General features: G+C 40.3%; 1 protein-coding gene across 2 annotated transcripts; it reads left to right on the forward strand.

The window, feature by feature from the left end:
• Positions 1 to 467: 467 nt before the first annotated feature.
• On the forward strand, positions 468 to 13816 carry cib (thymosin beta cib). Of its 2 annotated transcripts, XM_043432547.1 has the most exons (6): positions 468 to 653; positions 10345 to 10509; positions 10957 to 11070; positions 11614 to 11727; positions 11943 to 12056; positions 12424 to 13816. In XM_043432547.1, exons 2-6 carry the CDS (start codon positions 10371 to 10373, stop codon positions 12450 to 12452), a joined length of 510 nt encoding a protein of 169 aa, XP_043288482.1. In that variant the 5' UTR covers positions 468 to 653; positions 10345 to 10370; the 3' UTR covers positions 12453 to 13816. The 2 variants fall into 2 exon arrangements, with proteins under 2 accessions (XP_043288482.1, XP_043288483.1); XM_043432548.1 differs by lacking the exon at positions 10957 to 11070 and having other exon boundaries at positions 473 to 653.
• Positions 13817 to 13995: the final 179 nt, after the last annotated feature.

Below are 13995 nucleotides of genomic sequence, written 5' to 3' on the forward strand. Positions count from 1 at the left end.
ACGACTATTTTTTAAAACACCCATGACAGCGCCACGAGCGTCCCTAGCATTAAACAAACCAACGGCATCATTGTTTTCAATGTTGCTGCGTAGCCATGCGAAAACGTCAGTGTTGACATAAATCAAAATGTCAGATTGAGATTGTCCTAAAAACAGAAAAAAGCTCGCAATTTAGGCATTTGAGCAACTGACGGAGACGCAGGGAGGAGGAGGTGATAACGAAGCGCCAAATAACAAGGCGGTTGTGACGAGGCGCGGGGGGGAAGAGAAGAAAAAGCCGGTAAATTGGCGAACACGAGATGAGGGGGGACCTTGTAACGGCTTCGCTGCACGGTAGCGTGCACGCGACTGAGAGAGAGCGCAACGGGACACGTCGAGTTGCTGCTCGGCGGGGGCGCGGAGGGGAAGCGAGTGGCGGGGAGCGCCGCCGACGGCGGCGCGGGGAAGCTCCAGTGCCACAAAACCCATAGCGGAGAACCGGTCGCGGTTGCTCGGTTGCTCAGTAACCTCAGTAACTCAGTATACTTCTCTCTGTCGCTGTCGAACGTTCTTATTGTGCGAACGCCGAAAAGATCCTTTTCGTAAGGTCGAAAAAGTTCACTGGACTCGTGTACCTACGTGCAGGGGAAAGATATCGAAATTTCGACTGACAGGTCAGTGGATTAAGTTTACCTTAAAAATGGGAAACCGCTCGATAAAAATGGCACGAAAATTCGTTTTAATCGCGATTGATACGTGGGCGTTTCTGCGCTCCTTAAAATTCTATCGGCCATATCCCTTCCGTCCTCAACCGGTTTTGCCCTCGGACTCGTACTCGATTTGTTCTGGTAATTGCGTACCCGCGATAATCGAATTTTATGAAACTGCCATTAAAAAATCTCTCGTAACTAAAATATTTTGGTTTTTTGAAGGTAACTCAAAATTTATGCTTTTTTCATCATCGAATATCGAAACGAGTTTTATTGTGATATTGAGAAATAAAAAAAATTATGATTCATGACGAATCGCGTACTTTTACCGTCTCACCCGTTTCGGTGCGATCTTCTCTCCGCGCTGGGCTTGTTCTCGAGCGGAGAAAGGATCTTCCAGCTTCTCTATATATACATATAACGTGCATTTTATTCAACATTCTCGCGCGGTGGCTTTTCTAAATGGAGAAGATTGCATTTCCAGTCTACTCTCCCCATTCCATGCTCGATCAACCGGTACCATTAAATGCGATAATAAAAAAATGACAAAAATACGACTAAATTGACATTGTTGAAGGGACCTGTACAACCCTGAAAATTCAATATTTTCCGTAACAATAAAAATTCATAAAAAATCTGATTTTTCAATCGTCCACTTTCCCAGCATTATTAACCAAAAAATGAAACATTCAACTTTTTCTCACTCGCATTAAAATATTCCACGAGCTTTCGAGCTTCCATTATTAATGAAACCCTTGGACAAGTGTCAAATGACAGTTGCACTAAAACATATATTCGGGAACAGAAACGTGATTTTTTTTTAAGGCACTAGCCATCGTAAATGAATTTTATTTAAAAATTCTTGAGTCGAACAAAGAGTTGTTGAAAAAATCGAATTTTGTGAATATTTTTGTGGTTCTCATTTTTAGAAAAAGTGAAAAAAAATTTTTTTGTCCCATTTTGATCGAGTAGAAAATGATTGAACTTTCGTCATCGAAGTTATTGATGAATTTTCCGCTCTTTTTCGCTCTTTTATGGCCCTCGGACGAATTTGTGACGATTTGAACGTCGATTTGGGAGAAGGGTGCGGCCGATTCCTAAAGTGAGAGACCCGTCGCAGGACCCCCATTGTTAATCGTGTGCGTATGTGTCTGTGCCAGTGTCTCGGAGCCCGATATCCCACTGCGTGACGCTCCCTTTTCCTATGCGTTAGACGGCCTCGATTTTCATGTATTTTCATCGACGTTCATTATTTTGTGGGGTGAAGCGAAAATTTTCGATGAGTTTTTAACGAATTTATGAAAATGGCTGCGAAATCTCGTTTTAACGTGACGACTTTCGTCGTTGAAAACGCGCAAATTTTCATTAGCACCCTTCAATTAATTTTTTCCCAGCCCAATTGAATGGCGTTCGTTTGATCCGCAAAGATCCAGTAGGAGATGGTCGGACCTTAAAAACTGACACGAAAGTTGGTATTTGGCTGCGAAAATATGATTTTTGAGAATATTTTTCAAAAATTTGTCCAGCTGGGGGCGTGGAAAAATTTTTCAAACATTTGTACATCGAATTTTCAGTTTTAAGGGGCTATTACTGTCGTTTTTTCAAATCTGAAAAGGGCGTGGTTTGAGACTTTTTTATCCGACAAAAAAATGCGGGCAGAAACGTCGTCGCCGGTCTCCCAGGAATGCAAACCTTTATTTTTTCCGTCTCTTTTTTCCCACTCCTTGAACCTCCTCGATGAGGCTCACACTGGCATCTAAATATACAAAATCTAAATTTGCATTTTGTTGGAAGGCGAAATTCGGGGGTGGGAACTGTAAAATAAATCGGTGAACGGAGGACTCGAATTTAGTGTAATTCTCCAAAGAAATTTGAAAATTTGATTCCAATCAGCTTCTGCGTCAGTTTTGAGTACGCAAAAAAATGGAACCTGTCGAAAAAAGCTTGAAAAACCTGTAAAAACTCATGCAGTTTTCGAGACAAAAGACAAAAGCCGAGCATTTGTAACACATCCGTGACCATGAAAAAAAGGAACGAGATAAAAGGGGCTTGACTCTCTTCTACATCTGTGCGATAGTGACGCAGTCGGGAGTTGCTGGGTCGAGAGTAAAGTGCTCGAAAAAAAAGAGGGTGGTAGGTTACATCCAGAGGCCGAGGTAACTCCCCGCCTGTCGTTTTTCTATACATAGAAACGGGGTGGTACAGAGAGTTGCAAAAACCGAGGTTCAGGACCGCCGAGCTGACAGGTCGTTCAATTCCAAGGAGAAAAGTCCTCGGCGGTTTTGCTGTGCGACGCGCCGTTCTCGAGATATCAAAGGAAACGTGCGGACCGAGCCCGTTGGCTGACGCGTCCCCACCGCGCGCAAGCTCCGCCCGCTACGCCCCAGCCGCGCGCCCGATTGGCCAGCGCTTCGCGCATCGATATCTCGCCAACGCAGCATCCCAGCCAAAAGTGCCTGAGGACTTTTCTCTCTCAAATCTCGAGATCTGTCCACTGCCTTAATTTCGAACGAAACTTTTGAGCCGACCGGTATCCACGGAGCCTCCCACCACCGCCCCCCACCCTTGGCCGTGAGGCTGGAGCTCTCGAGACTCCAATCGATGTAAGCGTCTGCCCCGAGTCCACCGAGCACAACGGGGAATCCCTCTCGACATCAAAAGATAGAAAATCCCTCGCGTATCGAATACTGGACGCTCATTTCGCCTTCTCGGTCTAAATTAGACTCAACGTTTCCCCAAAATTTTATTCCCCGCTCGCCCGCCCCAATTGGCAGCGTCCGATTTTTCACAGCTGACGCGTTTTACTTTCAAAAATCGGCGTTTTCAACAAATTTTTTATTTTAACTTCAACGGAATCACATTTCCAAATTTCGTCAATGATTTTCATCGATTTTTAATATCGTTCATTGAAATCGAAGCTGCGGAACGAGAAATTTTCTCCTTCTACTTTCTGGCAGCCATTTTTTTTTGCTCACACTCAAAATAATAAAATTTCTAGTTCAGTGTATTTTTGTGCATATTCAGTGGATTGGTTGCTCAGAAAATCGGTCTGCAATTTCAACGAAGCTTTGTGCGCATGCAGCTATTTCCAAATTCGTTGCTAACATCGCATTCTTCCTAGAAAAAAATCAAGCTCATTTTTTTTTTTTTTTTTATTCGACTCGCTGAATCTCGGTCCATCAATGGTACGGAAAATACGGAAAAAGGTGACCCACGAGACCGTCACTCATTCGCGTTCGGATTGCGCTCGAAAAAACTCGTTTTTGATTGACATTTTTTTGAAAAAAATCAATTCTTTGTATTTTCTGTCCGAAAGAACGTCAAAAATTGGTGAAAATTGTTTTAAGTCGTTAGTGGCACGATGATAATCAAAAATTCAAATGTTTTTCAAATCGAATAAATTTTTTCGTAATTTTATGAATGTCGAAGAAATTCTTGCTCGAGAAAAGAAATATTGAGATTAATTTGGAAGAGCCTTTTGTTGGAATTCGTATGTAAATATGCGAAACCGTCGAGCACTGTTTCTGCCACGTAACGGTACTTTGTGTGTTTTCTGTCGGTTATTCTCTCCCTCTCTGTGCCTCCTCGCCGCGTCCTTCCCCCCCTCCCCCCCCCAGAGCGGCAGGATCGATTTTCGCACAGTCCTTCGAGCATGCCAACCTTCGAACTCAGCATCGAATAATTCGCAAAATTCGCACATGACAAAAGTGCGAAAGGTGGTCCGTTTGCTGTGCGAAAAAATTGGCGAAAATCGATTTTGATGTGTAATTTTAATTTTTTGAAAAACAAATTCGTACTGTCGAGTGATTTGCCGCGGCCATTTTTATTTTATTCTCGTTAACAATAAAACTCTCCGAAACGTTTCGCTTTCGCGTGCTCCCCGAAAAGCCACAGAACAGCGCGTTTACTCGAGCGAATTTGGCTAAAAAACCCGAAAATTGTAATGGAGCGTGACAGTAAAATTGATGAAATTTTTCTCAAGTCCCGTCCGTTTCACACGACTGAATTGATTTTTCTTTTCCCAAACGAGGAGAAAAAATGTGCAGAAAATTGACAGCTTTTGTGCTCGACTGTATCACGCTCCCCTCTGCAGTTTTTTAACGCGGTTTCTATACGCTTATCCATATTCATACACACACACACACACGCACACAGCGACGCGACAAACCCGACAAATCATGTACGGCTCACACACGCTGGACAACGAGCCCAGCGAGAGCGGTGTGGATATTAGTAAAGTTCGATGTACGTGGCTTTATACACTCGCACACAATAATTTACTGTGCTGTAGTTTTGCTCACCGTTTCATAATGGCTATACACACATGAATTTAAACACGTACGCGTCCTCGCTCCTCGGAGGGTTCGTTACCCGTCACGGTCGTCGCCACGGTCGCCACACTCACGCTGGCTTCGCGCCACTGCCGCGCAGTGGCGCTGGGCGCAGTTTTTTTTCCCCCGAACTGCACTGTACACGAAAAGCGACTGTTTTTCGTCCTTTTCGAGCAGAATAACTGGCGCCTGACGATTTTTTTATTTCACTTGAAATTACGCGTTAGAGAAATGTTTTCTCGATAAATATGAGTTGTCCGAGTGTTTCAGTTTCCTTTAACATTCCACATTCGTTCGTTTTCACCACGATTTCCTGAGGTTCGACATTCTTCTTCATTTTGACAGTTATCGCGTTTGAATCTTCAGATTTTTTTAGAGATTCTACGAACGGAAATGATTTGAATTTTCCATTTTATTTTCTTCCTCTCCGTTTCTTGCTTTCTACTGCAGCCAGCTCGAGTCACTTCCTTATTCCATTAACTACGATTATCCAGCGTTAATTGACGGTTGCGCTCGTATCGTGGCGAGCTCGCGTCCACGCTGTGCAGAATCGCGTTGCGTTCTCTCTCCCTCTTGACTCGTTAGTCTCGGACGATAGAACGTTCTCATTTTTTTCTTCTCTCTCGCTCTTCCTCGATAACCGGACAAATTGAATTTCATTTTGCCTCGAATCGAGCACGAGTTTCAGTGCAACTGGGAGCCCAACTTCGACTCGATCAATGGCCGACTCCATCGCGATGGAATTTCCATTATTTTTCCATCAAACATTTTCTTCGTGGAGCCAATCTTTTTCAAACGACATTTTTCAATACTTTTTCCCCCAGTGATTTTAAAATTACAATTTTTTCTCGCTACTTTTTTTCTTCATTCGAGTCCCCAGACAGTTTTCTTGTCTCGTTACGATCCAGGGAGCTCCGCATCGGACGCGGGGGACGACGTAAACGAGATCGAGGAGCTCCTCCACGCAGTTTTCATTGCAAAAACGACCCAGTTACCTTATTTTACGTGATTTTCAACCGTTGCAATTCTCTTTGAAGCAAATTGCATGTTCATTCCCCATAAATTATCGCCTCGTAAAAAAAACTTCAATTCTGACGGTTTCACATTCTCAAGCGACTGCGAACTGTCAAAAAACACGATTTTTCAAAATCCTCAAAAATTACGAAATTTCCAACTGTTTTTATCCACTTTTTCACAGTTTTTATGGCCACGATGCATTTCTTCCTAATTTTATCCCGCTCGATCGACTCGGCTGTCAGTTCAGGATGATTTTTTTCTTTTTCTCCATTTTTTTAAATCCTACATTTACGTGTACCGTAAAGTCACATTATTCCACGGCCTCTTTAGCTTCGTATTTCTCTCTTTGCTGTATACAGTCATACTCGGCGGTTGCCTTATAAGGAGCTCTCGAAGCCTCCGGAGGTCTTGCGCGCTCTCCTCGCCTTTTATTTATTTTCTCCAGGCCTTCCACCGCTCTCACGACTCTCCAAAAGGCCCTCGAGATCGCTAGTCTGATCGGGGACGGACACAACTTTGAATTCGAAGATTGAAACGTTCGTTAATCCTCGAGGAATATTTCATTTTCGCCATTTTCAAAATAACCACGGAAAACAACGAAAATCTTTCGCCTTCGATCGTAAAAAAATTTATTTCTTCCTGCAAACATTCGGAGAAGAAAAGTTCGAAATTTCAAAGATAAACAAAAATTCATGCTACGATTCACCGTTGGTGAAAAATATCTGACACTTTTCGAAAAATTTCAAAAAGAGTTGGAAAATTTCCATTTTTTTTCTATTTCAGGGCTCGAAAGCAAAAAACTTGGGAAAAAAAATCAAAAATTAAGAAAACATCGACGAGCTGTCAAAGTATTCGATAAATCTTCACTTTTTTACATGGGATGTCGGAAATTTTCAAAATCAAAAAATTTCGACAATTTCGTCGATAAATTGTAAAGAAATATAAAAATCAATGAATTTTTAACGCCGCGCGGTAGAAAAATCGATGTTGAATGACAAAATTTTGAAAATCGAAAAAAATGAGTTTTTTTAAGTTGAAGTGAATAAATCACGAAGCGAGTTGATGGATTTGCTAAATTTTTCAACTTTCATCCGCGAAAAGGTGAAAAAAACCATTTTTTTTCAACCCGATCGAACCTAAAAAATAAATTTTCTACTTCGTCGTTTCCTCGATCAATTGAAACCGTCAATTTCGAGAGGCTTCGGAAAAAATGGAAAATGAATTTTTTAAAATAAATTTACATTTTTATCTCGATAAGGAGATTTCGAAAAAGGGAAGCGAGAATGAATATCGAGAGCGTTTACGGTGATTAGACGTCCGGAGCGGTTTTCGTAGGAACGTTCATGTTTTTTCATGCCTCGAGTGACTTCATTAACGTGGAATTTCGAAGTCACGTTCGAGATTATTTTTTAATCCTTCTCGCTTTTTTTTTTCACGCGATTCATCACGGACTGCGCACGGCGCATCAACTCATTTTTTCTCTTGTCCAAGGTCGCGCGATTTATTAGTCACACAGAATTGCCTCGGCGCGCAATTGAACGAAATTTATTTAAAAGCGATCGGACCGAATGACGAAAATAGAAGTACGATAAAAAAGCGCGTTGTGAATAACGAGAAAAAGTATTTGGTGTGAAAAATAGGGAAAAGCAATTTTTTAAATCGTAAAAAAGTAATCGGCGAGGAGCGAGAAAGAAAAAATGGCACGAGAAGCGGAATTTAAAAATGAAAAATGATTTTGAAATAATTGAAAACTCAGTTGAATCAATTGTGTAAATGATAACGAAAAAAAACGTCGCGGATTGAGCTGAGAAATTGATTAGGCCGTAAAAAGCTGCGCGATTCTCGTATCGTTATTTTTTTTAATTGGATTCTTTTAATGACGTATTTTATAATCTCGTGAATTGACCGCAGCGCCACGAAACGCGGGGCGAATCTCCGGTAGGATTGGACGTTGATTATTTCTTGGCTTATTTCTCTGCCGCGGCGGTGCGACGGCAGGAAGTAACACGACCGACTGATTTCCGGTTCGTGATTCTTTCGCTTTGTTGAATATTTTTCCTCTCCCGCCTTCATTTGTGCGTGCGAGAAAAAGATAAAAAAGGTTAATAACGAGAAAGGGGGAGCGAAAAAGACCGAGGAAAAACACGGACGCGTCGATAAAAAATCGAAAAGTTCTTCCTCCTCTCCCCCCCCCCCCCCCCCGCCCCTTCCCGCCGCCCCGCGCACGATACACGCAGCGAGAATATCAATAACGAGAAACTACAATGGCGCTCGCGACAGCCCTCGAAAATTCACATTCCATGCACAGCTGCGCTCGAAACAAACGAAAAATCGCTTCTAAATATACAATCGCGAACGGATAAATAAAAAATGAAAATATTCAACGACCGAACGAACTTTTGTACACAACGACAAAGCATATTCAATCGATCGCACACAGATCCCTCGCCGTCACGCTTCTTTGTATTCCTTCTTCAAATAATGGCTCGTTTATCTTTTCTTTCTCCCACCTCGACACCTCTGACGAATAACTCATGGCTGTGATAGCAGACTCGAGCCTTCTTCTATACGTCGAATGCGCACCGCGGAGAAACGTTTTTCATCGATTCTCAATTCTTTGAGCTTTTCACATTTTTTTCTGATCTTACGAGCTTTGGATTCTTGCCTGTACTTACTGCACTTTGGACACACGAATTGAGTTCTCGTTCGATTTTTCGAGCGAAAGTTTTTACGGAGTTTTCACTTTTCAGCAGATCGGGACGAATTTTGATTTCGCCCTTCACGCTAATTCGATATTTCTCGTGGTTCGAGTTTCCATCTGATTTAAAAAATATTCTTACTCCTTATTATTTTAGTTCTTTTTTATTTTTCAACACGCCAATTACTTTTTCTAGTTTAATGCTCGAGGCATAAGAACGGAAATGCTAGACGAGTTTTAATTCCTTATTTGTTTTAATGAACACAATGCTAGAAGTGAGAACAGAAATCGCACGAGGGCGTTACGCACTTTATGTATCGCGTGTGATCCGTTATACGTCCGCAATTTTTTCAGCGGCGCTGTCGACTTCCTCCGAAGCTTACGAGCGCGCCTGTGTCTTGTTCTTCAACCGCAACGACCTTCCCGGCGTTCGAATCCTCAGATTTTGACGAATTTTATCATATCGCTGGTCAGTTTATAAATCGTAGAAACTCGTGGCGCAAGACTGATTTTAATTCGCGAGTTTATCACACACTTTCCGTTTCAACAAATTCAGCTTCATTTCCTGGCCAATGGAAGCTAAATCTTCGACTAAAATGAAGAAAAAACTTCGATCATTTCTGTCGGCCCGGGATGCTGATCCACGGAAATGTAGACGAGCTCGAGAGCCTGCTCAGCCCCAATGAAGTTTCGACTTCCGAGTTGAACAACGAAGAGATTATCCACGTTTCGTGTTCACATTTCAACAAATATTTTTCGAAAAAAGTCGATATTCACTCGGAATTCGAGTGGATCTGAACTTCAAAATTCAACATTTTTCAACTTCGAATTTGAATTCGAAATAGGGATTTTATGCAGCAAAGTACAAAATTCGTGGGATGTTGAATAAGTGTAAAAAAATGCATTTCAAAAGGAAAAACAACCTTTCAGATTTTTTTCTGGTTCCGATTTGCATGGCGAATGCAATATTTCCATGAATTTATACTTCGGTGAGAGAAATTTGAAGAAAAATCGTAAAATCAAACATCGAAGAATAAACCGCGGCTGATTGACCATGTGCGCCGCTGAATCGTTCGCCCTTTGTACAAAATCGATTAAAAGTCTTTTGTTTTTCTTTTTCTGCGCCATTGTTTGATAGTCGAAGCACCGTCAATTTCGTTTCGTGGACACGCTCTTCGATGACGCATTGTCACGTTGTGTGTTGAAACTCTTATTCGGCATAACCCACAAAGAAAAAACTGACGTTGCGCGCCAATCGAAAATTTCTCGTGTCAGCGACATCAGCAAATTTTCGCGTATTCCTCGTATCAAGAACTTTTTTTTTTCCATTTCTGGGATTTTTGGGACTGACATTTCGATGGAATGTAAAAAAATCATAACCAACGATCCTCAAATTTTGATGAATATTCAGCGAAACTAAGAAGAGCTTTAAAGTTCGAAATATTTGATAGGAAATTCAGAAATTTTGGAGAATTCATAATCAAATTGACATGAAAGTCACCGAGCTTGGAAACATTCAAAACAAAAAAACTCTTCAGACTCGTAGAATCCCGAATTCTTACTGAATTTTCGATAAATTATCTAAACAATGATTTTTTTCTTTTTCTAGATATTCAAACACAAACATAATTTAACATGTCGAACCCGGAGACCCCAATGTTGAAGGACCTTCCCAAAGTCTCGTTGGACCTCAAGAGCGAACTCGAGGGATTCAATCACGAGTGCATGAAAAAAGCAGCGACAGCCATAAAAAATGTTCTGCCCTCGGCCGAAGGTAATTTTTCATTGAGCTTGATATTTTTAATTCGATTTCTCACAGTAATTTCCTTCAATTATTTGTTTCTTAAATTCCTTATGATAAAATGTTTTTGCTCGTTGTTAAGTTTTTTCAAAAATTATAATCATTTTTATCTTTTTAAGTTTCTTTTGTCAATTTTCACTTTACTTCCAATTTTCTGGCTATTATTTCATGGAGATCTGATTCGAAGGTTTAAAAATATTTTTCAAATATGAAAAAAATATTTTGAATCTCTAATTTGCTTTGAGCAACAAGATCAAATCATTGGATCATTCTCGTTGATCAAACGAAATTCAGCCAGAAAATTGAAGCAAAAATAACTCAAGCGGAGTGCAGCCATGTTCGTTGATTAATTTTCATTAATTTTATCCTAAAAAACAATCAACGAAACAAAACGATTGTGAAACAAAAATGGGAACGTAGACGTCCGGCAGGAACGACAACACTCGGACTTGATCCATGACGTCGAGTCTTTTAAGACAGGTCAATTGAAGCACGCAGACACAAAAGAAAAAATTGTATTGCCCAATGCTACAGGTATTGAGAACCAAAAGAACAAAAAAGGGGAACACGCTCGTCAAAAATGGTGGAAACTCGTGGTGTCAGGCTATAAACTACTAACAAATATAATTAACCGATTAAATTTTGAAAAAGTTATTTTAGGCTTTGGGAATAGTAAATTGATAGCTACTTAGAAATAATTTCGAATATGACCATTAAATCTACGTTCGTCGTCTTCGTGCTTGTGGTGAAAGGAAAGAAAAAACTTGCCCGACATAATGCGATGGGAATCATTGAATTTTCTGTATTTTCATTATCGAAAAAGATGCAAAAATTTTTTATCCAGTTTTGCTATCTTTAAACATAAAATTCTGCTTCGATCATGACGGAGATCATTGTATTGCTTCACATATCGTTGGTGGATCGTCCAATTTCTATGAAAATTCGTACAAATTTACTGGAATCGTGCTTTTTCTCGTTTCGAACCTGCATTTATTGGGGCGCTTCCAAAGAAAATATTGTATCGTCCTGGCCACGCGTTGCTTCATTTTTTCACTAGAATATCAATTTTTTTCACAGATGTAGCTGCAGAAAAAAATCAAAAGACCCTCATCGCCGGAATTGAAACTTTCGATCCGGCCAAACTCAAACACACGGAAACCCATGAGAAAAATCCTCTTCCTGACAAGGACGGTGAGTGAACTCAAAAATTTTGTGACAGTTGAATCGCAGTCGCAGACTCACCCGATTGTGAATTTCGAGTGAGTTTTGCACAATTTTCTCGGCAAAAATTTTTCTTCTTGACAAAAACTTGAAACTTGACAGTTGCTGCTGTTTCCATGGCTATTTTTCAACAGCGATCAATGTCCCTGGCAGTTGATAATTCATTTTGTTCCTCTGTTTCGCAGCTATCGAACAGGAGAAGGGCAAACAGGAGTTCATTTCCGGTATCGAGAATTTTGATCCGGCAAAGTTGAAACACGCTCAAACCCTGGAGAAAAATCCTTTGCCAACCAAAGAAGGTTCGAATTTCAATTGATTTATTCAACCATAACCCACTCACGAGCGCAATTCTTGGAGTGGCAAACCGTTTTTGCGTTTTCCCCGAATTTTTCATTCTTCCGGTTCCCTAACGAAGAATCTTGGCCACTGAATTTTGGGGCTCGTGAAAAATCGATCAGAACGAGTCGCGAAATATTTTCTCTCAAAATATGAAGCAAAAAATCGCGTCTTCCTGTAAAAACAAAACTCCACAAAACTTAAAATTTTGCGAAATCGTTTTAACTACTACAAAAATTGAAAAAAAAATGATGTTTCGGGGTCGGAAATGAAAAAAGCCCCTGGAAGAGTGAAACTTGACTAACCCTCTAAATTTTTATTTCCTTTCAGCGATTGACGCCGAGAAGGTAGCCGCTTAAAGATAACCAGGTAGAGAAAAAACAAACAATATTGAAGAGAAACAAGAAAAAAGGATGGTGAGGGAGAGAAAAACACTGAAACATCTCATCGATCGATCGAGCGGTCTTCAAATTCTTCCAGTCTTTTCCGCATTATATAAAAATTTATTTATAAACGTGCGAAAGCTTTTTCCTGGCAAATAATATTGATATTCGCGCATAACCGAAGGCCTTAAAAGCCGAGCGATCATTTTCGTAGTCTCGTTTTATCGGGAATGAAAAAAGCTTGCGAGAAAAGCCTGCCGAAAAATGTATCTCCGCTTCGGAAATTTGGCACTTTCCGTATCTCGTAAAGCAGAGAAAACGAGAGTGAACTCATCGGGAAATAAAAGCATGCGATCGCTGAAGCAGGCCCAAACTGACAAAACGCAAGAATAAAAAAGTTTCACGATTATTTGGATAGTCAATGCGAGAGAGATTATTAAACGGGAAAATGGATTCAATTTTTGCTATATTTGCTTAAAATCGTGTCTATACGCAACTCGACTATTATGTAGGACTTAAAAATAAGGAATTAAAAAAAAAAAATGTAAAAAAATCACGAAGCGCGTCGAGGTGAATATCGAGAAACAAAAAAAAATACGAATTTACGCGCGTTAATTAAGGCTGGTGACGGCAAGTGCGGCCAGTAATGATATATTCCTACAAAAACGCAAGCGCAGCAGAGCAGCAGCAACAAAAACAAAGATATAAATTGGTGCAATTTTTTTTAACCTCGTATTTTCACACACTCGATTTTATACGTGTAATTCCTTTATTTCGGTTGTTTTCTTCTCAAAACGCGGTTATGCCGCTCGCTCAAACTCCGCGCGCCCCCTTAATATCGGTGCGAAATAATGACTCTCCATTCCTCTGGAGAGGAAAGGGAAAAAAAATATGTTATTCGATATACTCCGCTGGAAAATCGATCTCGCGAATAATTTGCCTATTTTTTTCCCTCGAAACGTAACCCCGAGCACGGTAAAATGCGCGCGCATTATCACTTGAGAATTTTTGAAGAAACAAACGAAACGAAAGAAAACACATTGTCATGAGAATGAAGAAAAACAAAAACAAACAAAAAAAAAAGAGAAAAAAGGAAATAATAAGTCACGAACAACGGTTGATATACTTTTGTAAGAATATGATATTTTATATAACGGGCTATTGTACTTTTTTAATATTCGTACCACGTATTTGTATTGTCATATACCGATGAAGTAATTACCGCGAATACAGAAATTGTGAAAATCAACATAACCTAGAAGTGGTGAAATTGTCTTTTTCTACCTTATCTCAAATCCAGATACTCGACCTGTCATCCTGAAATAAAAAAATCACATTTACGCATTGTCGTGTTTTTTTCTTTTTTTTCCACTTATATTTTTGGACGAGAAACGTTCCATGGTTGAGCAAAACTCCTGCAAGGCGATCTGTCAAATCTCGTCGAATAGTTTTGAATAAAATTCTTGAGGAAATTGTGGTTATTCGTTAAATATATGTGGAAAAAAACGATCCTTTAAAA

Source organism: Venturia canescens, chromosome 11 (genome assembly GCF_019457755.1).
Source record: "Venturia canescens isolate UGA chromosome 11, ASM1945775v1, whole genome shotgun sequence".
NCBI lineage: Eukaryota > Metazoa > Arthropoda > Insecta > Hymenoptera > Ichneumonidae > Venturia > Venturia canescens.

What these genes read in the sequence shown, in the direction of transcription:
- cib (XM_043432547.1), top strand. Translation starts at nt 10,371, where the DNA reads ATGTCGAACCCGGAGACCCCAATGTTGAAGGACCTTCCCAAAGTCTCG. An exon ending in TGTATTGCCCAATGCTACAG is followed by an intron (nt 11,071 to 11,613) that starts GTATTGAGAACC and finishes TTTTTTTCACAG; the next exon opens with ATGTAGCTGCAGAAAAAAAT. An exon ending in TCCTTTGCCAACCAAAGAAG is followed by an intron (nt 12,057 to 12,423) that starts GTTCGAATTTCA and finishes ATTTCCTTTCAG; the next exon opens with CGATTGACGCCGAGAAGGTA.